The 25,544-nt window shown below is 39.4% G+C and overlaps 2 protein-coding genes across 2 annotated transcripts; one reads left to right on the top strand and one right to left on the bottom strand.

The window, feature by feature from the left end:
• On the top strand, positions 1–25,544 carry LOC133311251 (BAG family molecular chaperone regulator 4-like). Its single transcript, XM_061512267.1, has 4 exons — positions 1–285; positions 7,862–8,118; positions 8,207–8,353; positions 25,038–25,544. Exons 1-4 carry the CDS (start codon positions 105–107, stop codon positions 25,227–25,229), a joined length of 777 nt encoding a protein of 258 aa, XP_061368251.1. The 5' UTR covers positions 1–104; the 3' UTR covers positions 25,230–25,544.
• LOC133311236 (ethylene-responsive transcription factor ERF118-like) lies at positions 3,453–4,490 on the bottom strand. The gene has a single exon (XM_061512247.1). It carries the CDS (start codon positions 4,488–4,490, stop codon positions 3,453–3,455), a length of 1,038 nt encoding a protein of 345 aa, XP_061368231.1.

A 25,544-nucleotide genomic window follows, 5' to 3' on the forward strand; every position in this document is an offset into this window, starting at 1 on the left:
TTTCCTAATCTGCTACAAACTTGTGCTTCAGGTGAAGTTGAGTTGAGTCCACTGCTTCAGCAGAAACGACAACTTTTCTTTGCGTTTTGCGAAACCGCCTTTTGATGAAGAACGCCTCAGACCCTGCAGGCTCCTCGCCGCCGGCGCAAGCCGGCGAGATATTTCCAGAGACGATGCCCTGCGGAATGTCCGAGAGCGGCGGAGGCGGTGGGCCCATGATCATGATCAACGTTTCTCACGGTTCCTCTCACCACGAGGTCCACCTTCCAGCCCAATCAACTTTCGGTGATGTTTCTTCTCTTTCAATCCATTATTCGAGAATTTGATTATTTGTCGTGTGTGATTGTTTGTGTGCATGCTGATTATTTGTGATTATAAGTTCCTGGAATTGGGGTTGATGTTATGTTAGTTGGGGAATTCGTGAAGTGAATCTACAATTAGTATGTGATAGAAAGATATTGTTTGAGATTAGAGAACTTCAATTGATAGAGTATGTGGGATGTTTGAGTTTGCCTTATTTGAAGTTGGTTTTATTTGATTAAGAATATCATATTTTGGTTGAAGTTTTTGAATATAGTGAGCTATGTTGCACATTGACATAGGTAGAGGGTTAGTTATTGCTTTATATGAAGTTGTTTGTATTTGATTAAAAATATCATATTTTGGTTGAAATTTTTGAAAATAGTGTGTTGCACTTTGACATAGCTAAGCAAGATGGAGCTTGTCCTTGAACCATTTTTTACTGGGCTAGCTGTGCAATCATTATCTTTTTGCTTCTTTTAAAATGTTTCAGCACAAATTTTGTCGTCAGAGATTTCTTCTAGAAGATTCTAGAACATTATGTAGAGATGCTATCAATTTTCTTAGTTATCTGATCTTTTAGATTTATTTGAGCACCAAATCGTTGAATAATTCTGACTGCCTTAATTTTTGGCTTCCGGATTGGTTTTGAAAATCATTTGATTTACATGAGGCCTCCTTTATGGATTGCTTTTAAATTTCATTTGATTTGTTTGAGGTCTTCATAGATTGAACTTCTTTACGAATCTTCATTATGTATGAAATTCTATTTAGGTGTCGTGTTGGTATGCAATGCAGCGAAGTGGTTTCATATACATTAGATGTCTTACATGTTTAAATGTTTCATGTATGGAATTCTATTAATATGACTTCCTTCAAAAATATGATTTGCATTTTTGAAGATGTTTCTTGACCTTCCGAATCATGTCCTACATGCAAGTAAAATTTCTTTGGTAGCTTTTTTTAAAAATAAAATAAAATAAAGACTTTCACTGGAAAACTATGTGGGTTTGGTATAGTCACAAAGTTCATGTAATGGTCCTCGAAACTCTGAAAATGCTGATGAACGTAATTGCTACACTGATGAGATATTTTTCTTCAAGGATGAATGCTTGGGGACAAAAAGAATATTTGGCTATGTTAATGTGTTCTATTAGGAATACGTGTAGGTTCTGCCGCAGTCCTGATTTCGTTGTTAGCATACTTTTTTATTTTTTTTATTTGGACTTCACATATGAAAATATGAATAAGAAGTATCGGGTGTTGGAAAAATAGGGACTTTATTTCAATCCTTACTACCTTAACCTTCAAACTTATCTCTAGCTAGGGTGCTGCAATTGTCTATTACCATGTGGAAATCTGAGTTCTCTGCAAAATCCATTTGTCCTGTATATTCTGAAAATTTTGCCATATCATCATAGTTTATTCCATTTTTCTATTCATGTCATGTGTATGGCTCTGATCACTTATCGAATGGATTATGACTAGGGAGTGGTAATGATATTAGTCGAGAGCTGAAACATGAAATATGTTATTTGTCATGGCTAGAGGGTTAGACATTGCTTTCCTTCCTATTTTGAACTTCTATTACCGAAACAAGCGCTGTTCTTTCAAGTCAGCTGATAAAAGTTAGTGAGAACATATGTACTCCTTTCATGCCACAAATTCAGGAAGTGTTTCTACTTTTACTTGAAAAGATGTTCAATAGTATAGCTACTTAGTTATAATCTATTTATCTGTTTCCATTTAAAAAATTATTTATCTGTATAAGAATCTTCATATTTAATGTTGTGATAAGCCATGGCGAGTGAGAAAACTTTGTAAGGGGACCAAGATATGGAGACCCCATGCAATAATGGGATTGGTTGTTCACTCTTTCTCAAGGTCTTTATAACTAATTCTGAATTAGTGAAGTTTGGGAGGAGTGATCGCCCACCCTAACCCATCTGGCTTCATCACTGGTGATAAGATAGTTAATTGTAAAGTGTGGAGTTCTAACATCATTAGCTTTTAGAAAGTGCAAGTAACTAGTAAGATTTATGATGCAGGAATGAATATTCCAACTAAGGAATACAACATTGTAATAACTCTTAAGAAAGAGGAAAAACCGACTATCAGAAAATCACTTGCTTCCTGTAATTTGGTGGCATGTTTTTGGTTTTCAGAAATATAGTGGATTTAAGGCATTGCTTTTGTTGAAATTATTGGGATTTAGATATTGGGGGAGAGAATGAAATAAAGACGGAATAATATTCTATAACGACATAATATGAAGTGATACAAAAAGACAAAACACTAATCCCTATTTCCACTAATAGTAAACTCCTAAAGTAAGGAAACAAATTATGAGATATAAGAAAACATGTAAACCAATTCTAAGAGATCATCTAGGATAATCTAAACTATTCTAAAATATAATCATAATATCATAAGATATCTTTTAGATATTCTAACACTCCCCCTCAAACTAAAGATTACTAAGCTTTAAGCTTATTACAAAAGAACCCTTTAAAAAGGAAAAATAACCCAACAATATGATCTGGGAGAAAGTTTGAGGCCAGAATGCATATATGGGATGAAGACCGATGGGGCCAGGCTGCATCTATGACAAAGACCCACAGGGCCAGAATGCATCTAGACAAAGACTGATGGTGCCAGACTGCATCTTGGACAAAGACCAACAGGGCTAGGCTAATGGGACCTGACTGCAACTAGGACAAGGACTGACAACGGCTGGGACAAAGTCTGAAGGGGCCAGACTGCAATTCGGACAAAGCCTGACAGGCTAGCATGGAATTGAGACAAAATCTGATGGTAGTGAATCTCATGGTGTACACACACTCATAGGAAAAGGGTGTGTGAAGGTAATCTTTGTCATACAAGAACTTTCAAATTACTTCTTAATATTATGGTTCGAGAAACCTTGGACGACCCTAATAGCAGGGAAGACCCAAAGGATTCTCTCTAACAACATACTGATCTGACATCTCCCTCAACAAACAATAAAAATCAAGTCATAAAACCAGTCCCTCACTCAGGAATTGATTTTGCAGTTCCTCAGATCTCACCAAACTATAATAAAACTTTAGGCAAAACAGAACTTATAACATAGTACTCTAAGTCTTATTCTCATGTTGCTACAAAACTTAAGTTCAAGGTTTATTGCGGGGTTCCTCAGTCCAATCAGCAAACTCATCAGGACCAAAATCACCAAAATCGAAATCAGGAAGCTTACTAGTCTCATTGTCATCAAACCCACAAATTTGAATATCCTCCAGGCCACCAAGATCATCAAAACTTTCCCCATTATCATCAAACGGTAACCAATCAAAATCAAGCCCAAGGATGGGCTCAGACCCAGATGGAGCAGCAGCAGCAGATGGTGGAGGCTTCTTCAACAGATTCAAATCTGGTATTTCCAACCCCGCCAGTTCAGCCACCAAATCACTGGCCTCAACAGCTTCATTGCTGGAAATATTACCCTTCTCAATTGAATTGAAAGCCAAGGTATCTGACCCAAGCACAGAGGATGGTGATGTGCGTGAGAACATGCTCTCTAAGTCCTCGAAAGTAGTAGAAAACTTTTCTGTTACAGATGCTGCAGCAGCAGAAGATTTACAGTAGTTATGCTTATCAGAAGTTGTAGCCAAGGGTGCTGCAGAAGAGCCATTATTGTGGGCTTGAGCCTTTGCCATAGCTTCAAAATCAAGCCTTTTTGCCTCGTAAGCTTGGGAAGCCTCTTCTGCAGTGTCGTAAGTGCCTAACCAGATACGGGCCCTCTTAAACGGATCACGAATCTCAGCAGCCCACTTTCCCCATTTCCTCTGCCGAACACCTCTGTATTTCGCAGGTGATCGCCTCCTCCTTGGTGGGGTTTGGGTTGAAACCCTCTTCCTGTTTTGAGGCTGACCCTCAATGCCAGTCTTAAATGCATTGCTGTTGTTATTCTCCTCACACGAGCTAGTTCCGGAGGAGATAGGGATGGCAGGAACAGGGGGAAGTGACATCTCAAGAATGGTTCGTTTTGTTTTTTTGGGCTTCACAATCAACTCTGCCTCATCTTCAGATGATGAATCAGTAGCATCAGGATCGTCATACATGATGCGTAATTTTCTTGGCATCTGGGACTCTTGCAAGGGGTGAGACCTTTGCTTTAGTCTATTCGCTGGTTGTTTCAGAGACTCAGGCATGGTGGAAGAATTTGGGAAAAACCTCCAAAACCCCCCACAAAATATCCAGAAAATGTTGCAGGAAACCTCAAAAAATAAATGAGGAAAATAATTAAGGGACAACTACCAAAAAAAGGTAAAAAATCTCTCAAGATCTTCAGTGAGATTTCCTCTTAAGAACAAGAACAGCTGTGAATTTTTTTGCATGTGAAAAGCCTCCAAAAACTCGACTCCATAATGAGTCCTTTTTGGCCTCAATCAGATTAAAACAGCCTAGTTCAGAAGATTCAACCTATGCATCAGAGTGCAGAGTAACATACAGCAAGTGGAGCACACAGCGAGGGCCGACAAGAAGGAAGTAGTATGAATCCAGAACTGCAACAGAGCCCCAATCACTTCCAGTTCAATTCCAGATGACATCATTCCACTACTAGTCCTTCTTTTAAAGCCAATTCCTCCAAGAAACCAAGCTCAGATCTCTCAGCTCTTATCTGTTTTCACGGAGGAGGCTGTTTTGCCTGTGCCTCAGTCTCTTTTTCTTCCCCGCTGTCCCTTTCTCTGCTCAGTAGTGCCTCTCTTATAGTGAGTGGCCCCTATCTCAATTTTTTTATTCTATTCTACCAGGTTCCATTCACCTTTTTTTCATCACTGGTCAAAAATCCGCATTTAAAGGGACTGAGTAGGTAAAACATTTAATATTAATAATTGAAAATTAATTTATTTCTATCATCAGATATGAGCTGGCATGGGGCTGTATTGCGTATGCATGATTCAAGCGTGACCAACTTACATGCATATCATGCCTTCCATATGAGGCCGTGTCCAAGACAGCCTCAAAATCCAATGTCTTTGCTGTCTGCGCGTGCATTTTATGTGCAGGTCTGAATCCGTTGAGAGGATCTGTGAGAGAGAGCACTGCCAAGTAGACACATGGATAGTGGGCCTGTGGGTTATGGGCCCACTATGCTTTTGCTGCACCACTTTGATACCATGTTGAAATTATATATATTTAAGTATAGAGGGAAAATAGGAATGAAGATTGAATGACATTCTATCATGACGTGATATGATGTGATACAAAAGACAAAGTACTAATCCCTATTTATGCTAATAGTAGATATAGGGGTGTGCATGGGTCGAATTCAATTGAAATTTTTAAAAAACCGAACCGAATTGGTTTAAACGGTTCGGTTCGAAAACGGTTTGGTTTAGTTCAAAACTGGTTCGGTTCGGTTCAAAACCGGTTCGATTCGGTTCAAAACTAGTTCGGTTCGATTCGGTTCGAACATGGTTCAGTTCGGTTGGAAATGTTTCGGTTTGATTTAGAATTGGTTCGGGTCGACCTTCTTCTGAAAAGAAAAAACATTAAAAAAAATAAAGAAATAAAGTAATAAAAAGCAGTTCGGTTCGGTTCGAAAATGGTTCGGTTCGGTTTTTGAACTGGTTTTAAAAACCAGTTCGGTTAATGAACTGGTTTGGTAAAAATTGGTTCGGTTCATGAGCTGGTTTTTAAAATCCTGTTTTTTTGAGTGCAATTCGGTTCGGTTTAGTTTTTTGGTTATTTTGCACATCCCTAAGTAGATAGTAGTTAGCAAAAATAAGGGACCAAACCAAAAGATATAAGGAAAATATGGAAACCAATCATAAGATACCAGTAGTTTAGGGTATCCTAGATGATCTTTTAGGATTGATTTATATATTTCCTTATAACTAATGATTTTTTTTCTTATATTAGGAGTCTACTATTAGTATAAATGAGGATTAATGCTTTGTCTTTTGTATCACTTCATATCAAGTCATTATAGAATATTATTCAGTTTTCATTCCCTTTTCTCTCTCTATATCTAAATCCCTATAATTTAAACATGTTAGAATATCTATAAGATATCTTCTAGATATTCTAACTCCTTTTAACAGGTTTTCAGTTAAAAACTTTATTATTTGAAAAGGTTAGCATATGGTATAAACTAGTATTATGCCCACTTGTGCATTTAATTTTATTTTCTCAATGACAGAATCAGCAGCAAATGACAGGTTTTTATAGTTTTCCTTTAGTTTCAAATTGGTTCCTGGACTTTAATTGTGTGAAGTTGTTTGTAATTTACTTGTTGGATGCCATTTCATGCATGTTGAAAATGAGCTAAAATGTTGTTTTATAGTTATTAGTTTATAACTACTTTTTTACCGAGGTATTCCCAGGGAAAGAAGAATTGCAAACAAATTTTCAGTTTATACTTATCACTTCTTGGGGAGTGGATTTATTGAAAATTTGGGGACCTGAAACAAAATACATTGACTAAACTAGTAGTCTAGTCTGATTTCTTTTCATACTATGTTCCTACCGGATTAAAGTTTTATCATGCATCATGATATTGATTATTTCTTCTAGATTCTGGAACATATTTGAGGAAGTTGGTACTTGACGTAGTCGTGACATACACTAGTTAGAATATTGATATGAACCCAGGTATTTTGATTACAGAAAAGTGTGAGTAATTCCCATTTGAGAAAAGCTCTTATAACTGAAATTAGTGGATTGAGATCACAATGCACTTTGAATTGAATCAAGGGTGAATGCATTCTTGCTTGCTCACTTTAGAGGAGCCTTATTCTTCCCAATCACAAAAGCAGGTTCAGAGAAATAGTCTCTTCCTCACTCACAACAAATAGAAAGCTAATGAAAGCACTGAATACAGAAAAGAAAAGATACCACTGGTCATTCGAGAGCTTTAAACTCTAATCCAATCCCACACTTAATTCTTGCTTGTCCCCCTCCTCTCCACCCCTTCCTTTTTATCCCACTCCACTTAAGAGTAACTGATTCTGCCCGACTTGTCATGTGAGCAGGTTGTTACAATGTTAATCCATATCATGCTTATCACACTCCTTTCCCGTGTACCTAACAAGTATATACACTGTTGTCAATGGTATATATGTTTGTCTTAATTTGGCCCTCCATAATAGGTATATTAAGAAATTTATTTCTCATTAAAAATTGGTTTAGCGCCTGAGGAGCTTTGACTCTTCTTCGAAGGAAAGAAGGGAAAATCTCAGTGCACAAAAGGTCCCTTGCTTTGCGAGGCCCTTAAATTTTGCAATTTCTTAGACTCGAACCCGTGACTCTCCGGTCACAAAAGAGAAACCTTATCACTTGCTCCAAGGCTTGCCCTCCTTCAAAGGAATAGAAAAGGAAGGAAAATATTATTTTCTTATTGTGTTTATACTTCATACCAAATTAAAGTTGTCCTTTGTTATGATATTGATTTTTTCTTGTTCTGCAATATGCTTGAGGAAAATGATATTTGTCTTAATATTGGCATATAGTAGCGTGGAAATAATTATTCTGTTGTTATTGATATATGTTTTTGTCTTATATGGGTTTTGAATAACAGGGGATATTAAGAAATTGCTTGTGCAAAAAACTGGTTTAGAGCCTGAAGAGCAACGACTTTTCTTCAGAGGGATAGAAAAGAATGATAGAGAGCATTTGCACCACGAAGGTGTGAAGAACAAATCAAAGATTTTACTTTTGGAGGGCACTGCTAGCAAAGAGAGGAAACTTGAGGAAACCAGAAAACATAATGAGATCTGTAAAGCTTCTGAAGCTATTGCTGGGATCAGAGTTGAGGTGGACAAGCTCTCAGATAGGGTGAGTATGTGTTTGAAATATAACTACTCTACTAATTGTAAAAACATATTATCTGGAGAATGATCATATGATTTATTTTAAATTTTAGGTGGCTGCCTTGGAATTGGCTATCAGTGGGGGGAACAAAGCTTCTGAGAAAGAGTTTGTTGTGTTGACAGAGTTGCTTATGAGTCAATTGCTGAAACTGGATGGTATTGAGGCTGAAGGTGATTCAAAGTTGCAGAGAAAAGCTGAGGTAGTATTTATGACATTGAAGTTGCTAAGCTGTGATGTTCTTGATTTGCTTACCAAAGTTGCAAACTTATATTTTAGTTAGTCATGGCCAATAACTCAATTTTTTAATATATAAATTATAGAGCAGTGCATGGATTTATGTGAAGTCTTTTTTACCAATATTGGAAAATATGTAAATAATGTAAATGTTATAATATTTAAAAGATATCAATAATATTAAGAGTATATTTTAATATATTTTAGAAATTGTAGAGGATCTCTTAGGATTTGTTTCCCTTTTTCTTTTATGATTTGTTTTCTTATTTTAGGAGTCCCCTGTTTAGTATACTTGAGATTGAATAATAGAATAATGGTATATTGAATGATTGTATGTTACAATGTACAAGAGCTCTTTATTTAAAGAGACTAAAAGACCTAACGGGCTAAGCCCACAAGATGTGGGACTATTCTATTATATAAACTGAACTATTCTAATAACTACTCTAACACTCACTCCCCCTCAAGTTGGTGCGTATATATTGTAAGCACCCAGTTTGCCACAACTGTATTCAACCTGAGGACCTCTAAGAGCTTTAGTGAAGACATCCGCGAGTTGATCATTGGAGTTGACAATTGCAGTTTTGATTTCTCCTAACTAAATCTTTTCTCGAATGAAATGACAATCGATCTCTATATGTTTAGTTCTCTCATGAAATACAGGATTAGATGATATATGTAGCGCAGCTTGATTCTCACAAATGAGTGTCATAGGCTGTTTCTTGTTTCTGTTCACAAACATAGAGCTCCCGAATCAACTCCTTTAACCAGATTAGCTCGCAGGTAGCAACTCCCATTGCACGATACTCGGTCTTTGCACTAGAGCAGGCAATAACAATTTGTTTCTTACTTTTCCAATAAATCAAATTTCCTCTAAAGAAGACGCAATAGCCTAAAGTAGAGCGCTTATCCGAAGGTGATCCTGCCCAATCGGCATCTGAATAACCACAAATTTCTGTATTTCCCTGATCTGAATATAATAAGCCTTTCCCTGGTGCTCTTTTGATGTACTGGAGGATTCTCACAGCAGCATCCCAATGAGAATTACAAGGGGAGTCAAGGAACTGACTAGCCACACTAACAACAAAAGAAATGTCCGGCCTTGTCACAGTGAGATAATTAAGCTTCCCAATCAACCTCCGATAACGTACAGGATCAGATAATGGCTCTCCCTGTCTGGGTAGTAATTTGATAGTAGGATCTATGAGTGTATCAACCGGCTTACACCCTAACATACTAGTCTCCTCTAGGATATCCAAGGCATATTTCCTTTGACAGATAGAAATTCCCTGTCTAGACTGTGCCACTTCAATCCCTAAGAAGTAATGAAGCTTGCCAAGATCATTCTTTTGAAATTGACTGAACAAATATTGTTTTAACTGGTGAATCCCAGCTTGATCACTTCCGGTGAGAATAATGTCATCAACATAAACTAACAGATATATGCACTTGTCGGGAGATGTGAACCTATAAAACACAGAATGATCGACCGTACTGCGGATTAAGCCAAAAGCCTGAACGACAGAACTGAAACGGCTGCACCATGCCTGAGGAGACTGCTTGAGGCCATATAAAGACTTACGAAGTCTGCATACCTTCCTAGACTCCCCCTTAGCAACAAACCCAGGTGGTTGCTCCATGTAAACCTCTTGTAAAACCATGAAGAAAAACATTTTTAATATCTAGTTGAAGGAGTGGCCAGTGACGAACAGCAGCGAGGGCAAGAAACACGCGGACATACGCCATCTTAGCAAAAGGAGAGAACGTGTCACTATAGTCAAGACCAAAAATCTGAGTAAAACCCTTGGCAACTAAGCGCGCCTTGAGACGAACAACATGGCCATTAAGCCCAACCTTGACATTAAAGACCCATCGGCAACCAACAATAGACTTTCCTGGAGGAGAAGAAACAAAGTCCCAAGTGTCATTGGAATGAAGAGCAGTCATCTCATCAAGCATCGCTTGGCGCCACCCTGGATGGGAAAGTGCCTCACCTGTGGTCTTAGGAATAGAAATAGAATAAAGACTAGAAACAAAAGTGAAATGAGAAATAGAAAGACGGTCATAGCTTAAAATGGTATAAAGAGGATAAGGGTTACGAGTAGTACGTATACCTTTTCTTTGGGTAATGGGAAGAGCCTTTGGTGTAAGAGCCGGAGGGGATGAGGTGACAGGAGAATGCGATAAGTCATCCAGGGTCAAGTCCGCAGGAGGCACTTTCTGACGCCGCTGGTAGGCGAGAAAAGGATGATCCTCAGGGATGGAGGCACTTTTCTCTGGAAGAGAGTCACCTGCAGCTGGTAAAGACAAGTCAAGAAAGGGAACAAGAAAAACTTGATAAACCTGTGCCAACTGAGATGGGTTAGAATGAAAGGGTTGTTGATCAAGAAAAGTGATAGCACGGAAATAATATAACGCTTAAGATCATGAGAATAACAACTATAACCCTTTTGAAGACGAGCATAGCCAAGAAAAATATACTTACAGGCTTTGGATGTTAACTTGTCCTTACCATGAGTGTGATCGTGAACAAAACAGGCACAACCAAAGACATGTGGAGATAGAGGATAAAGAGGAGCATATGGAAACAATAGGTTATAGGGAATGTCATTGTTAAGCACAGAGGAAGGCATGCGATTGATGAGAAAACAAGAGGCTAGTACGGCATCCGCCCAGAAGTGAAGAGGAACCTTCGTGTGAATAAGAAGGGTACAAGCAGTTTCAATGAGTTGTCTGTTTTTACGTTCGGCCTCCCTATTTTGTTGTGAGGTGTGAGGATAAGTGGTCTAGTGTAAAGTACCTTGTGAAGCCAAGAAATTAGAAAAGTTAAAAGAAACATATTCCTTAGCACTATCACTACGTAAAATACGAATAGAAACACCAAATTGAGTATAAACCTCAAAAGAGAACTTTTTATAAATGGAGAATAACTTAGAATGATTTTTCATTAAATAAACTCAGGTACAACAGGAATAATCATAAATAAAAGTAACAACATACTGAAAACCTTAAACAGACAAAGTACGACTTGGACCCCAAATATCCGAATGAATAAGAGAGAAAGGAACATCAGCTCGTTTATCGACTTGACTGGTAAAGGAGGAGCGTGTGTGCTCCCCTTGCCGACACGACAGACAATCTAAATATTGAATACAAGATAAAATAGGAACCATCTTTTGTAATTTTGAAAGACTTGGATGATCGAGGCGACTGTGGATAAGTTGTGGAGATTCTGTGAGAGAGCATGCCATTGTAGGATGAGGTACAACCAGATAATAAAGCCCCAGTGATTCGCGATCCTCTCCAATCGTCTTCCCTGTACTCGGATCCTGCACAGAAACAAAATGGTTAGAGAAAATAATGGTGCAAGTGAGGGAGTGGACCAATTTACTAACATAAATTAAGTTATAAGGGATGCCAGGGATGTAATAGACAGATGTCAAGGTCAAGATAGAGGTCAGGTGAGCTTTTAAAATCCCATGAACTGGGGTTTTGGTTCCATCAGCAAGGGTAAGAGAAGGTAAATGATCAGAATAAGTAAGAGACGTAAATAGTTCCTTATTACCACAGAGATGATCGGTAGCACCTGAGTCAAATATCCAAGGGGCAAGTGATGTAGAATGAGAAACACAAGCAACAGGATTATCAATATCTAGAGCAGAAGGATGAGACTGAGGAAACGCCTTCTTAAGAAGAGTCTGGAGTGCTGCATAGTTTGCAGGAGAGAGAGACTAAACCAGATTAAGGAGTATTTGACTGAACTATATTCGCAGCATAAGAAGGTCGCAGGTGAGGATACTTCGTGTAAGAACATAATGACCAAGTTGTTGACAATAGCTACAACGAGGTCTTTGACTACATCCACTGTTCCTGCGAGAGTTAGTATGGGAAACAAGAGCAGTGGAAAGTGGAATAAACAACAGAAGGTGAATCAGGAGCAGGAGATGATTCTGCCATTACGAACGCAATAAAAACTTGCAGAACAAAGTAAATTGGGTTAACCGGATAGCCGAACAAGAAGGAACACGTGTTTCCAGCGATGAACAGTAACTGTATAGGCGTGAACAGTACCCATACAGACGCGGTGAACAGTACCAGTACGGGGGCGCGGTGAACAGTACTTGTACGGACACGATGAACAGTACCTGAACACAAGCTGGAGGGATGCACGGCGTAGAGGAAGACTTGCCGGAAGGACGCACGACAAAGTATAAAAGAATACCTAAGCAGTGGGCTTAGGGTTTTAGCGGAAGCGAGGGTCTCCAAAACAACCAGCTTTGATACCAACTTGAGAGTGAATAATAAAATAATGGTATATTGAATCATTGTATGTTACAATATACAAGAGCTCTTTATTTAAGGAGACTAAAAGACCTAATGGGTTATGCCCACAAGATGTGGGACTATTCTATTATATACACTAAACTATTCTAATAACTATTCTAACAAGTATAAATAGGAATTAGTTCTTTGTCCTTTGTAATCCAATCAATTACCTCATAACATATAATATTCAGCATCTATTATTCTCTCTATCTTTTCTCCTTCATCTATGCCTAAACTTCTATAATTTTTTATCAACGAATGGTGGGAAGATTGATATATTTGGCTTATACTAGACCTGATCTAGCTTATGCAGTTAGTATTGTTAGCTAATTCGTGCATGATCTGAGGGAAAAACACCTGCAAGTAGTGGACAGGATTCTCCAATATCTAAAAGGCACACTAGGCAGAGGATTATTATTCCAGAGAGGAGGAAAACTATCCTTAGTAGTTTATACAAACGCCGATTATGCTGGATCCGGGACTGACCGACGGTCTACTTTGGGCTATTGTATGTTTCTATAGGGAAATCTAGTAACATGGAGAAGTAAAAATATGGCTGCTATTTGTCACTAGCCATTTCAACATCAAGAATGTTTTCTTCTATGGTGATCTTGTAGGTTTATATAGGGCAACAATTAAGATTTGTTGTTCCAGGGGTTTGTTGCCATTGTCTGTCAGTTTCAAAAGTCTTTGTATGGCTTTAAACAATCTTTTTGGTTTCGCTTTGGCAGTTTAAGAATGATAGTTCAGCAATTCGGTATGATATAGAGTGAAGTCAACCACTCTGACTTTTACTGCCTCTCAGTTCAAGGATATATTTATTTGATTGTATATGTTGATGACATTGTTATCATTAGTAGTGATCACTATGACATAATTTTGGTAAAACAATATATTGGTCATCATTTTCCGACCAAAGACCTTGGCAAATTTCATTACGTCAAGGAATAGAGTTGCAATAACCTAATGATGGTATCATGATTTCATTGAGGAAATATGTCATGGATAGAAACCAGTCTATTGAATACAAATCCAATTGACACCCTTATAGATCATTTGAAAACTACCTCTGTTTTGACTTGATTAATCAACAATGGGAGGTTACAATATATAAAAATTAACCTGTGAGTAAACAGGTAAACTAAGTAATTATGAAATTAATCCTACAAAAAAAAAAAAAACCTAATTTGATCCCACTAATTATTACAAGAATTAATTTTTATTCCTTACACTCCCCCTAAAGTTTGAAGATATATGTTAATCATTTCCAACTTGCCAATTAAGTCTTCAAAAAGTGGTTTGCAGTTTGCTCTTTAGTAAGGATGTCTACAGTTTACTTTTTAGTAAGGATGTGCATTATACACATACTTCCATCATCCAATTTTCCTTTAATGAAGTGGTTGTCTACTTCCACATGTTTTGTTCTATCATAATGAACATGATTTTGTGCAATGTTGACAACTGCCTTATTGTCGCAATACGGTCTTACTAGTGGGAAATAAGATATCTTCAACTCTTCAAGAAGTCTTATCAACTAGATTCTCTCTCAAACTCCATGAGCTAATGCTTGGAATTTCGCCTTAGCACTACTTGCTACTATTGTTTGTTTCTTACTCCTCGAAGTTACTAAATTGCCTTACACATAGTTGCAATAACCTAAGGGAGATCTTCTGTCTACTGATGAACCTACCTAGTCTGCACCGGTGTAAATTTCAATTATCCCCTTTTACCCTTTTTTTGAAGAATAGTCCCTTTCTTCGAGTGTTCTTGAGTTGAGATACCTAAAGATTTTGTAAACTGCACTAAGATGTTTCTCCTAGGATAAATGCATGAATTGACTGATTATGCTTACTTCAAAGGCATTGTTAGGTTGAGTGTGAAAAAAGTAGATCAGTTTGTCAACCAATCTCTGATATCATGTGAATAATACCTTTGTATTGACTTGATTGATCAACAATGGGAGGTTGCAATATATACATATTAACCTATGACTAAAAAAAGGAAACTAAGTAATTACGAATTCAATCCTAATAAAAAAAGAGCAAACAAATCCTAATTTGATTCCCATAAATCAGGGATATCATATGATGGGCTTCCACAATTGGGGCCTTCACAATTGGAGCCTTATAAGAAGATATACAAAAGGAAGGGCAGACTTACAAGAGAGGAAGGGAATAATATTCTGGATGGGGCACGTGGGCAGGAAAATGATGGAGAGTTGGTTATAAGGAACGCCACGTGGCAAGCAATAAATGGAGAGGAGGTAGTGGAAAGAGAGATGGAAAAAGCAAGGGAAGGGGAGTAGATATAGGGAGAGAGGAAACGGTTAAAGGGGTATGAAAAATGTATTGAACTTTTGGGAGGTTTGCTACTGAGGCAGGGGAGTCTTTTTAGCTGGGAAAACACGGACAAATAGCAAGCGGGTAGTCATATTAATTGTATTAGGATTTCTATTCAATCAAAGGTCCATATATTGGCACCATCGAATCACTTCCTCGTGTCTTGCTTCGTCCCTGCGCAGCTCCTCTTCTAAATTCTCCAATCGATTCTCCATTCTTCTGATAGTAACCATCCCACAGAGCTCCAAGATCGGAGCTCTGATATCAATTGATAAGGACCAACTCAGATAACAATTAACAGAAATTACTCAAGGAAATAAATCTGAATATTCCTCATTCATATATTGCTTAGCATCCATTACAACAGAACATCCATTACAGTGAAAGGATAACTTGGAAAGAAATACAGAATTCTAATGGAAATTAACAATGCAAAAAGTAAAGATAGTTGTGGAACACATATGAGAGGTTCCACTCTCTCCCAATCCCAAAAGAGCCCAAGATTCTACTAAATTCCCGATGTCCCCTTTCCTTACTACCTCCCCTCTATATAACAAACTCCATGACACTCGTGCTCTATTCTGTTGGAGGGCATTTCAGTCAGTATCTCCACATGTTAACAGCATTGCCAATTGGGTCAGTTATTGCATGTGAGGCCCAAACCAAAGTGGGTTCGTATCAATACTCCCCCCCTAACAATCACCTTGTCCTCAAGGTGATGTTAATTTTTTTTTTCGGGATCCCATTGCCTGAATTGTTGGGACCCAGATATGCTTGAAGCATGATAACTCCCACTTGGATCCCATTTTATTACTACCCTTGAACCCTTAACTACAAATTTGCAACTGAGTGTCTCTGCCTTTGTTTTCATAAAGCAAGTAACATGAGCTCTGATTATAAGATTTTCATTAGTAGACACAACAGCCTTATCATGTTGATCAAAAACATTAATGACAGTGGAAAAATGCTCTTTTCCAAATATACCTTTCCATTGTTTTACATAGCTAGGCACAGGTTGTTCTTGGGTTCCATCCAGTCCCAAAAAAATCAGAATTTGCATCCCATAAAATTCCCTGTTTATCGCCGTTAACTATGTGAAAACTATTAACTACGTTGATTACCTTAGAGTTGCCTAACTCTCGCCATGCTTTAAGACAGCCCCAAGGCCCCCACGTTCCATCGTTCTCCTTTCTGACTATCATCCATGATCCCAGGCGGTTTGAAAGCAAGCAAATGGGTTCCTTGATTCTGATATCCACCGTCGCAGAATGATAGGAGGAGATAAACTCAGAAATGTTGGCGGGAAGGACTTGTTTATTGCAACCTCCACCAGCGGAGGATTTTGGCCAACGTCTCCAACGCTTGATAAAGCTGCCACCGCTGCTCTGTCATCGTTTCTCTCTCCCTCTTCCTTTTCGTCATACTCGTCCACACGTTGCATAGGGAGCTGACATCTGTGATTGGGGTTCCAATGCTCTTCGCACTTGGAACACAACCCACGTTGCTGTCGATCATGGAACTCAGCTTGGGAACGCCGTCGCCCTTGGCCGGAGAGGCTCTCCGTCGAGCAGCTGCTAGCGACATACGCAGATGCCTTCGCTGATGATCTTTCCTTAGGGTTTTCTGGTGGAGTAACGCGCGAACCGGTTTGCCCTTCGTTTGGGGTATTAGAGATTGCTGTTGAAGGATTAAATGGGCTCATATGGTTTAGGTTGTCCTGGCCCAAATTCGTTGTGACCCACCCTTTGGTTTCTGCTGGATCTGAATTTGCACGCTGATCCAGATTTGAAGTGAGTCCTAACCGACTATGCAAAGAAAGTTGTAGAGCCTTTTCAGCCGCGTTCGTTTCAGGCCCCAAAGTCACCCCTTCTTCTTCGATCTTCCCCTCTCCTTCTTCCTCGTCGTCCATGTCCACCACCAAAGGATGCTGTTGACGGACCTGGCATCTATGGTTGGGCTTCCAGCACTCATCGGACTTGAAACACAGCCCACATGGCTGTCGATGATGGAGCTCAGCTTGAGACAGCCGTTGTCCCTGGGTCACATGGCTTTCCGACGAGCGGTTGCCGGCGACAGATGTTGAGCCTTTTGACGATGGCTCTCCCTTAGTGTTCTCTGTTAGATCATTTAGGGTATTAGGGCAATTCACGTTGGAATGCTGATTGATGGTGGGCTGACTCTGGTTTAATGAACCATTTTGGCCCAAAAACGATGGACTGCTTCTTCTGGCCTTAGTTGGGCCTGTGGCAATTCGTTGGCCCAAATTCGCACGCTTAGAACCATGGATCCAAGTCTTACCCAGTGGCCCTAACCCCTCTTCTACCCACACGATGTCTCTCCCAACTGGTCCAGATCCTTCATCCCTCTGCTGCGTTTCGTCTTTCGATCTTCAAGGAGAGCTTCTTCATCTCCGGCAAGCTGAAGGTCGGTAACCTCAACAGCTCCTCCCTGATGCTTTTGCATACGCCGTTCAGCCATGCGTCCATGAGTAAATCTTCATTGTCTAACCACAAGTCACCCACCTTTTTCTCAAACTCCGCACGAAACTCCGCAATGCTCCCTCTCTGTTTTACTGTGTACAATGTCCGGTAAGGGTTGTCCAGCAGCTCCGGTGGGTTCCGTCTGGTCACCCGAGCATTCGAGTTAAGCCTCTTGTCCCTTCTTTGATTTCCTTCCTTGCTTAGGTCTGATTCGTCATCCTCGAGGTTGTTCTCCCCATCTCTGGAACGACTCGGTCTCCTCCTGACCATTTCGTCCAATCGCCGAATGATTCCTGCTATGCCTCTTTCGTTAGCGTCCATCTTTAATAGAACTTCTTCGTGTCGAGCATCATTAGCGTCAAGTCTTCGAATCACTTCCTCGTGTCTTGCTTCGTCCCTGCGCAGCTCCTCTTCTAAATTCTCCAATCGATTCTCCATTCTTCTGATAGTAACCATCCCACAGAGCTCCAAGATAAGAGCTCTGATACCAATTGATAAGGACCAACTCAGATAACAATTAACAGAAATTACTCAAGGAAATAAATCTGAATATTCCTCATTCATATATTGCTTAACATCCATTACAACAGAACATCCATTACAGTGAAAGGATAACTTGGAAAGAAATACAGAATTCTAATGGAAATTAACAATGCAAAAAGTAAAGATAGTTGTGGAACACATATGAGAGGTTTCACTCTCTCCCAATCCCAAAAGGGCCCAAGATTCTACTAAATTCCCGATGTCCCCTTTCCTTACTACCTCCCCTCTATATAACAAACTCCATGACACTCATGCTCTATTCTGTTGGAGGGCATTTCAGTCAGTATCTCCACATGTTAACAGCATTGCTAATTGGGTCAGTTATTGCATGTGAGGCCCAAACCAAAGTGGGTTCGTATCTGTTAGAATATTAGGTATGATATGATTAGATATGATTGGATTCCGTATTATCCGTAAATATTCTGACTGTATTCTGACTGTATTAGGATTAGGTTTGGGCCTTTCACTTAAGCCCATTAGGGTCTCTATATATTGTAACTCTCTGACACAGATCAATACACAACATATTATTCTTCTATTATTTTATATTCAAGTTGGTATCAGAGCTCTTTCGTTCTGGGAACCCTCGCTTCCGCTTAGAAACCTTGTTTTTTGCTTTAAAACCTAAGCCCACTGCTTAGGACTCTTTCTTGCCGTGCGTCCTTCCGACAAGCCTTCTAGGGCTGTAAACAGCCTCTGAGTGATTTTTCCAAACGCGTCAGCACCTCCGACGGCCACCGGAACCACCGCTCGCCGTCAGAATCACTGTTCAGGCAACCAGAGACTTTTTCCGGCGACTTTTCCGACCAAACTTCACGCGATCAGGACCCTCTCTTCCCGGCGACCAGGTCTGTGGTGGTCCGGTCAGCAACGCATCTCCCACGCGCCTTCACGCGCCACCTGTCTTCTCTGCGCGTAGGCTTCACGCGCCACCTTCTGCCGGCGCGTGAGCACTATTCCGGCGGCTTTTTCCGGCCGGTCTTGGACAGAGAAGCTCGCCTTCTCCTCCCCTTTCTGGATCTGTGATTGTTTCTCTGTGGGTCTGACCTTAGACGCGTGGTTCTTCTTGATTGGATATCGTTTGCCTTCGTTTACGGCTTTTATATTTTATCTTTAAATGGCAACAGCATCTCCTGATCTCTCGGAGGTTAACTCTCCTTATATTGTTGCAAATATAGCTCAGTCAGACAATGCATCATTTGGTTCAGGTTCGGACTATGCTGCACTCCAAATCCCTCTCAGGAAGGCTTCTCCTCAGTCTCAGCCTTATACTGGTAATCCTGTTGCTTGTGTTTCTCATTCTACATCACTTGGCTCTTGGATATTTGACTCCGGTGCTACCGATCATATCTGTGGTAATAAGGAACTCTTTACATCTCTTACTTATTCTGATCATTTACCGTCTTTTACCCTTGCGGATGGAACCAAAGCCCCAGTTCGTGGGATTGGACAACCTCGTCCGACCTCTACCTTGGCCCTGACATCTGTCTATTACATTCCTGGCATCCCTTATAACTTAATTTCTATTAGTAAGTTGATCCACTCCCTCACTTGCACCATTACTTTCTCTAACCATTCTGTTTCTGTGCAGGATCCGGGTACGGGGAAAATGATTGGAGTGGGTCGTGAGTCACGGGGGCTTTATTATCTGGATGTGCCTCGTCCTTCAGTAGCATGCTCTCTCACAGAATCTCCACAACTTATCCACAGTCGCCTTGGTCATCCAAGTCTTTCAAAGTTGCAGAAAATGGTTCCTCTTTTGTCCGGTCTTCAGTCTTTAGATTATGTGTCATGTCAACAAGGGAAGCATACACGCTCCTCTTTTGCCAGTCGAGTCAATAAACGAGCTGATGCCCCTTTCTCTCTTGTTCATTCAGATATCTGGGGTCCAAGTCGTACCTTGTCTGTCTTAGGTTTTCGGTATTTCGTTACCTTTATTGATGATTTTTCCCGTTGCACTTGGACCTATTTAATGAAAAATCGTTCCGAGCTATTTTCCATTTATAAAAAGTTTTGTACTGAGATCCATACTCAATTTGGTGTTTCTATTCGTATTCTACGTAGTGATAATGCTAAGGAATATGTTTCTATTGATTTTTCTAATTTCTTGGCCACACAAGGTACTTTACATCAAACTACTTGTCCTCACACTCCACAACAAAATGAGGTGGATGAACGTAAAAACGGACATCTCATTGAAACTGCCCGTACCCTTCTTATTCATATGCAGGTTCCCCTTCACTTCGGGGCAGATGCTGTACTCATCTCTTGTTTTCTCATCAATCGCATGCCTTCATCTGTGCTCCACAATGACATTCCTCATAATCTATTGCTTCCAGATGTTCCTCTTTATCCTCTAACTCCACATGTCTTTGGTTGTACTTGTTTTGTTCATGATCTCACTCCTGGTAAGGATAAGTTAACATCCAAGGCCTTTCAGTGTATCTTTCTTGGTTATTCTCGTCTTCAAAAGGGTTATCGTTGTTATTCTCCCGACCTTAAGCGTTACTTAGTTTCCGCTGATGTCACTTTTCTTGATCAACAACCCTTTAATTCTATCCCATCTCAGATGTCACAAGTTGATCATGTACTTCCTGTCCCTTTTCTTGACTTGTCTTTGCCAGCTGCAGGTGCTTCTATTCCAGATGAGCAACCTATTACTTCTATACCTGAGGACCGTCCACTTCTCACCTATCAGCGTCGCAAAACTGTGCCTCCTATCGACTCAACTCTTGCTGACTCATCGCCCACTGCTGTTGCTTCTTCCCTTTCGGATCCTTCATCAGAGACTCTTCCCATTGCTCAAAGAAAAGGTACACGTACTACTCGTAACCCTTATCCTCTTTATACCTTTTTGAGTTATGACCGTCTTTCTTCACCTCATTTCACCTTTGTTTCTAGTCTTTCTTCTATTTCTATTCCTAAGACCACAGGTGAAGCACTTTCCCATCCAGGGTGGCGCCAAGCAATGCTTGATGAGATGACTGCACTTCATTCCAATGGCACTTGGGACCTTGTTTCTGCTCCTCCAGAGAAGTCTATAGTTGGTTGTCGCTGGGTTTTTACTGTGAAAGTTGGACCTGATGGCCATATTGATCGTCTCAAGGCACGTTTAGTTGCCAAGGGTTTTACTCAAATCTTTGGCCTTGATTATAGCGATACATTTTCTCCGGTCGCTAAGATGGCGTCAGTCCGCCTCTTTCTTGCCCTTGCTGCTGTTCGTCACTGGCCACTCCTTCAACTTGACATCAAAAATGCCTTTCTTCATGGTGATTTACAAGAAGTTTACATGGAGCAACCACCTGGTTTTGTTGCTCAGGGGGAGTCTGGAAAGGTGTGTCGTCTTCGGAAATCCTTATATGGTCTCAAGCAGTCTCCTCGAGCATGGTTCAGTCGCTTCAGTTCTGCTGTTCAGGCGTTTGGCTTAATCCGCAGTAAAGTTGACCATTCTGTGTTTTATAGGATTACATCTCCTGATAAGTGTATCTATTTGTTAGTCTATGTTGACGACATTATTCTCACCGGAAGTGATCAAGACGGAATTCGTCAGTTAAAACAGCATTTGTTTAGTACATTTCAAACAAAGGACCTTGGGAAGCTGCGTTACTTCTTGGGAATTGAGGTGGCGCAATCTAGACAGGGCATTTCTATCTGTCAAAGGAAATATGCCCTGGATATCCTAGAAGAAACTGGTATGTTGGGGAGTAAACCAGTTGATACACCTATGGATCCTAATGTCAAGTTATTGCCCGGACAGGGGGAGCCGTTATCTGATCCTGGACGTTATCGGAGGCTAATTGGGAAGCTCAACTATCTTACTGTGACTAGGCCAGATATTTCTTTCGCTGTTAGTACGGCTAGTCAGTTTCTTGATTCCCCTTGTGATTCACATTGGGATGCTGCTGTGAGGATCCTCCGATACATCAAAGGAGCACCAGGAAAATGTTTGTTGTATTCAGATCAGGGAAATACAGAAATTTGTGGTTATTCAGATGCTGATTGGGCAGGATCACCCTCGGACAGGCGCTCTACTTCTGGCTATTGTGTCTTCTTTAGAGGAAACTTAATTTCGTGGAAGAGCAAGAAACAACCTATTGTTGCTCGATCTAGTGCAGAAGCTGAGTATCGTGCAATGGCAAATGCTACCTGTGAGTTAGTCTGGTTAAAGCAGTTGATTCAGGAGCTTCATCTTTGTGAACAGAAACAACCCATGACACTCATCTGTGATAATCAAGCTGCGCTACATATATCCTCTAATCCTGTCTTTCATGAGAGGACCAAACATATAGAGATTGATTGTCACTTCATTCGAGAAAAGATTCAGTCAGGAGAAATCAAGACTGCTTTCGTCAACTCCTCTAATCAACTAGCGGATGTTTTCACTAAAGCTCTTAGAGGTCCTCGGGTTGAATACATTTGTAACAAGCTTGGTGCTCATAATATATACGCACCAGCTTGAGGGGGAGTGTTAGAATATTAGATATGATATGATTAGATATGATTAGATATGATTGGATTCCGTCTTATCCGTAAATATTCTGACTGTATTAGGATTAGGTTTGGGCCTTTCACTTAAGCCCATTAGGGTCTCAATATAGTGTAACTCTCTGACACAGATCAATACACAACATATTATTCTTCTATTATTTTATATTCAAGTGTATCAATAATACCAATTGATAAGGACCAACTCAGATAACAATTAACAGAAATTACTCAAGGAAATAAATCTGAATATTGCTCAGCATCCATTACAACAGAACATCCATTACAGTGAAAGGATAACTTGGAAAGAAATACAGAATTCTAATGGAAATTAACAATGCAAAAAGTAAAGATAGTTGTGGAACACATATGAGAGGTTCCACTCTCTCCCAATCCCAAAAGGGTCCAAGATTCTCCTAAATTGCTGATGTCCCCTTTCCTTACTACCTCCCCTCTATATAACAAACTCCATGATACTCACACATTTCAGTCAGTATCTCCACATGTTAACGACATTTCCAATTGGGTCAGTTATTGCATGTGAGGCCCAAACCAAAGTGGGTTCGTATCATTCAGCAATATATGTTATATTCAGAATTAATTTCCTTGTTCATTGATCATTTTACTGTGTTCTGTTGACTGGTGCCATTATCATATCCCTGATATATGGAAGTATTACAAGAATTAATTTTGATTCTCTACATATCCAAATGCTAAATTCTTACCAAATTAGGGGGAGTTACTTTTGGATCTAGGAAGATACAGAAGGGTAATTGGAAAACTGAACAATCTCATAATTTGGAGAGTTATGATTTGGAGAGGTTATGCAGATAACACTTATCTATGATAATCAAGCTGTGTTTCATATCGCCTCCGGTCCAATATTTCATTAGATGACTACACATATTGAGGTCGAGTATCTCTTTATTAGACTGGAGATCTTATATGAAGATATCAGTACTAGCTTTATCTACTCAAACGGTCAGTTGGTAAGTACAAGAGAGTATTCCACAGAACACGAATAACTCTTGACTTCTTCCAATTTTTGTTCAGCTCTTTCTTCTTTTTTTCTTCTCAAGAATGCCGGATATTTAAATAAATTTTAGGCATAGTGACGTTGGGGCTGTTCAAACTGGAAAGAGAGCATTTTTCAACAAGCAAGATGGAGGTTGTCCTTAAACCATTTCTACTAGGCTAGCTATCCAATCATTATCCTTTTGCTTCTTTTAAAATGTTTCGGCTCAAATTCTAGAACATTATGCAGAGATTTTTTGCATCAGGAAATTTTTCTGACAAACTATAGATGCTATCATTTTTCTTAGCTATCTGGTCTTTTAGATTTGTTTGAGCACCAACTCGTTGAGTCATTCTGACTGCCTTAATTTTTGCCTTCCGCAGCTTTATGGATTTGTTTTCAAAATCATTTGATTTACATGAGGCCTCCTTTATGGATTGCTTTTAAAATTCATTTGATTTGTATGAGGTCTTTCTGCCTTCATAGATTGAACTTTCTTTATGAATCTTCATTATGTATGAAATTCTACTTAGGTGTCGTGTTGGTAAGTAATGCAGGCAAGTGTTTCATATACATTAGATGTCTGACATGTTTAAATGTTTCATTATGTATGAAATTCTATTAATTTACTTTCTTTCAAAAATATGATTTGCATTTTTTGAAGATGTTTCTCAACCTTCCGAATCATGTCCCACTTGCAAGTAAAATTTCTTTGGTAGCTTTTTTAAAAACTATGTGGGTTTGATATTATCACAAAGTTCATGTAGTGGTCCTCGAAACTTTGAAAATTCTGATGAACGTAATTGCTACACTAATGAGATATTTTTCTTCAAAGATGAAGGCTTGGGGACGAAAGGAATATTTGGCTATATTAATGTGTTCTATTAGGAATAAGTGTAGGTTCTGCCGCAGTCCTGATTTCATTGTTAGCGTACTTTTTTTTTTAATTTGTTTTTATTTGGACTTCACATAATATGAAAATTTGAATAAGAAGTATCGGGTATTGGAAAAATAGGGACTTTATTTCAATCCCAACTACCTTGACCTTCAAATTTATCACTAGCTTGGGTGCTGCAATTGTTTATTACCATGTGGAAATCTGAGTTCTCTGCAAAATCCATGTGTCCTTTACATTCTGAAAATTTTGCCATATCATCATAGTTTATTCCATTTTGCTATTCATGTCAAGTGTATGGCTCTAATCACTTACCAAATGTATTATGATTAGCGAGTGGTAATGGATTTCCTCGGGAGTTGAAACATGTTATTTGTCAATTGTTAGCGTTATTTACTTCATTAATACTTTCTCGCCATTTTCTTTTTTTATATTCTTTTCTTGTAGTGAAGGGATGTTTTCCTTTCTGTTTAAAATATTGCCCTCTGGTGTGGACTTCCCTGTTTGATAATCATCTGTAGTAAATTGCATCATCTCTTCACACAAGCTTTTCCACCCTTCGATAGGTGCGTCGTGTGCAGAACTTAGTGGATACTTTAGATTCTCTAAAGGCAAGAAACTCCAACCCTTTCAGTGACAATGCTGTCACGGTAACAACCCAATGGGAAACCTTTGAATCTGGAATGGAAAGCTCGAATGCCCCATCACCAACCTCATCTTCAACAAAAATAACTCAAGATTGGGAGCGGTTTGATTAGTTCAGAAATTGCTATTGAACATTAAATTATAAAAGCTTATACAACACCATAATATTGGGCATTCATCCTTGTTCAAGGTTCAAGTTTGCTTTAGACGCAACAAGAAGGTTATGGTGGTCACGAATTTTAGTTGCAGGGTTCAGAGGTAAGGTTGCGTACGTTTAATACTCCTGGTGTAGTTAATTTTGGACAAAACATGTAGAACAAATTAGATTCTTTTTACTTTGAATAATATTGTTGCATATTCGGTTCACTTTGTTTTTTTATCTTCTCTTTGTAAAGTTGTGCATAAGTTATGCTTTTATTAGGGGCGTT

Source organism: Gastrolobium bilobum, unplaced genomic scaffold (assembly GCF_033153095.1).
Source record: "Gastrolobium bilobum isolate Gb01-03AN ecotype WA unplaced genomic scaffold, APGP_CSIRO_Gbil_v1 utg9958, whole genome shotgun sequence".
NCBI lineage: Eukaryota > Viridiplantae > Streptophyta > Magnoliopsida > Fabales > Fabaceae > Gastrolobium > Gastrolobium bilobum.

Coding starts and splice junctions, on each gene's coding strand:
- LOC133311251 (XM_061512267.1), top strand. CDS start 105: ATGAAGAACGCCTCAGACCCTGCAGGCTCCTCGCCGCCGGCGCAAGCC. Junction 286..7,861: donor TCCAGCCCAATCAACTTTCG/GTGATGTTTCTT, acceptor TTTGAATAACAG/GGGATATTAAGAAATTGCTT. Junction 8,354..25,037: donor AGTTGCAGAGAAAAGCTGAG/GTAGTATTTATG, acceptor ACCCTTCGATAG/GTGCGTCGTGTGCAGAACTT.
- LOC133311236 (XM_061512247.1), bottom strand. CDS start 4,490: ATGCCTGAGTCTCTGAAACAACCAGCGAATAGACTAAAGCAAAGGTCT.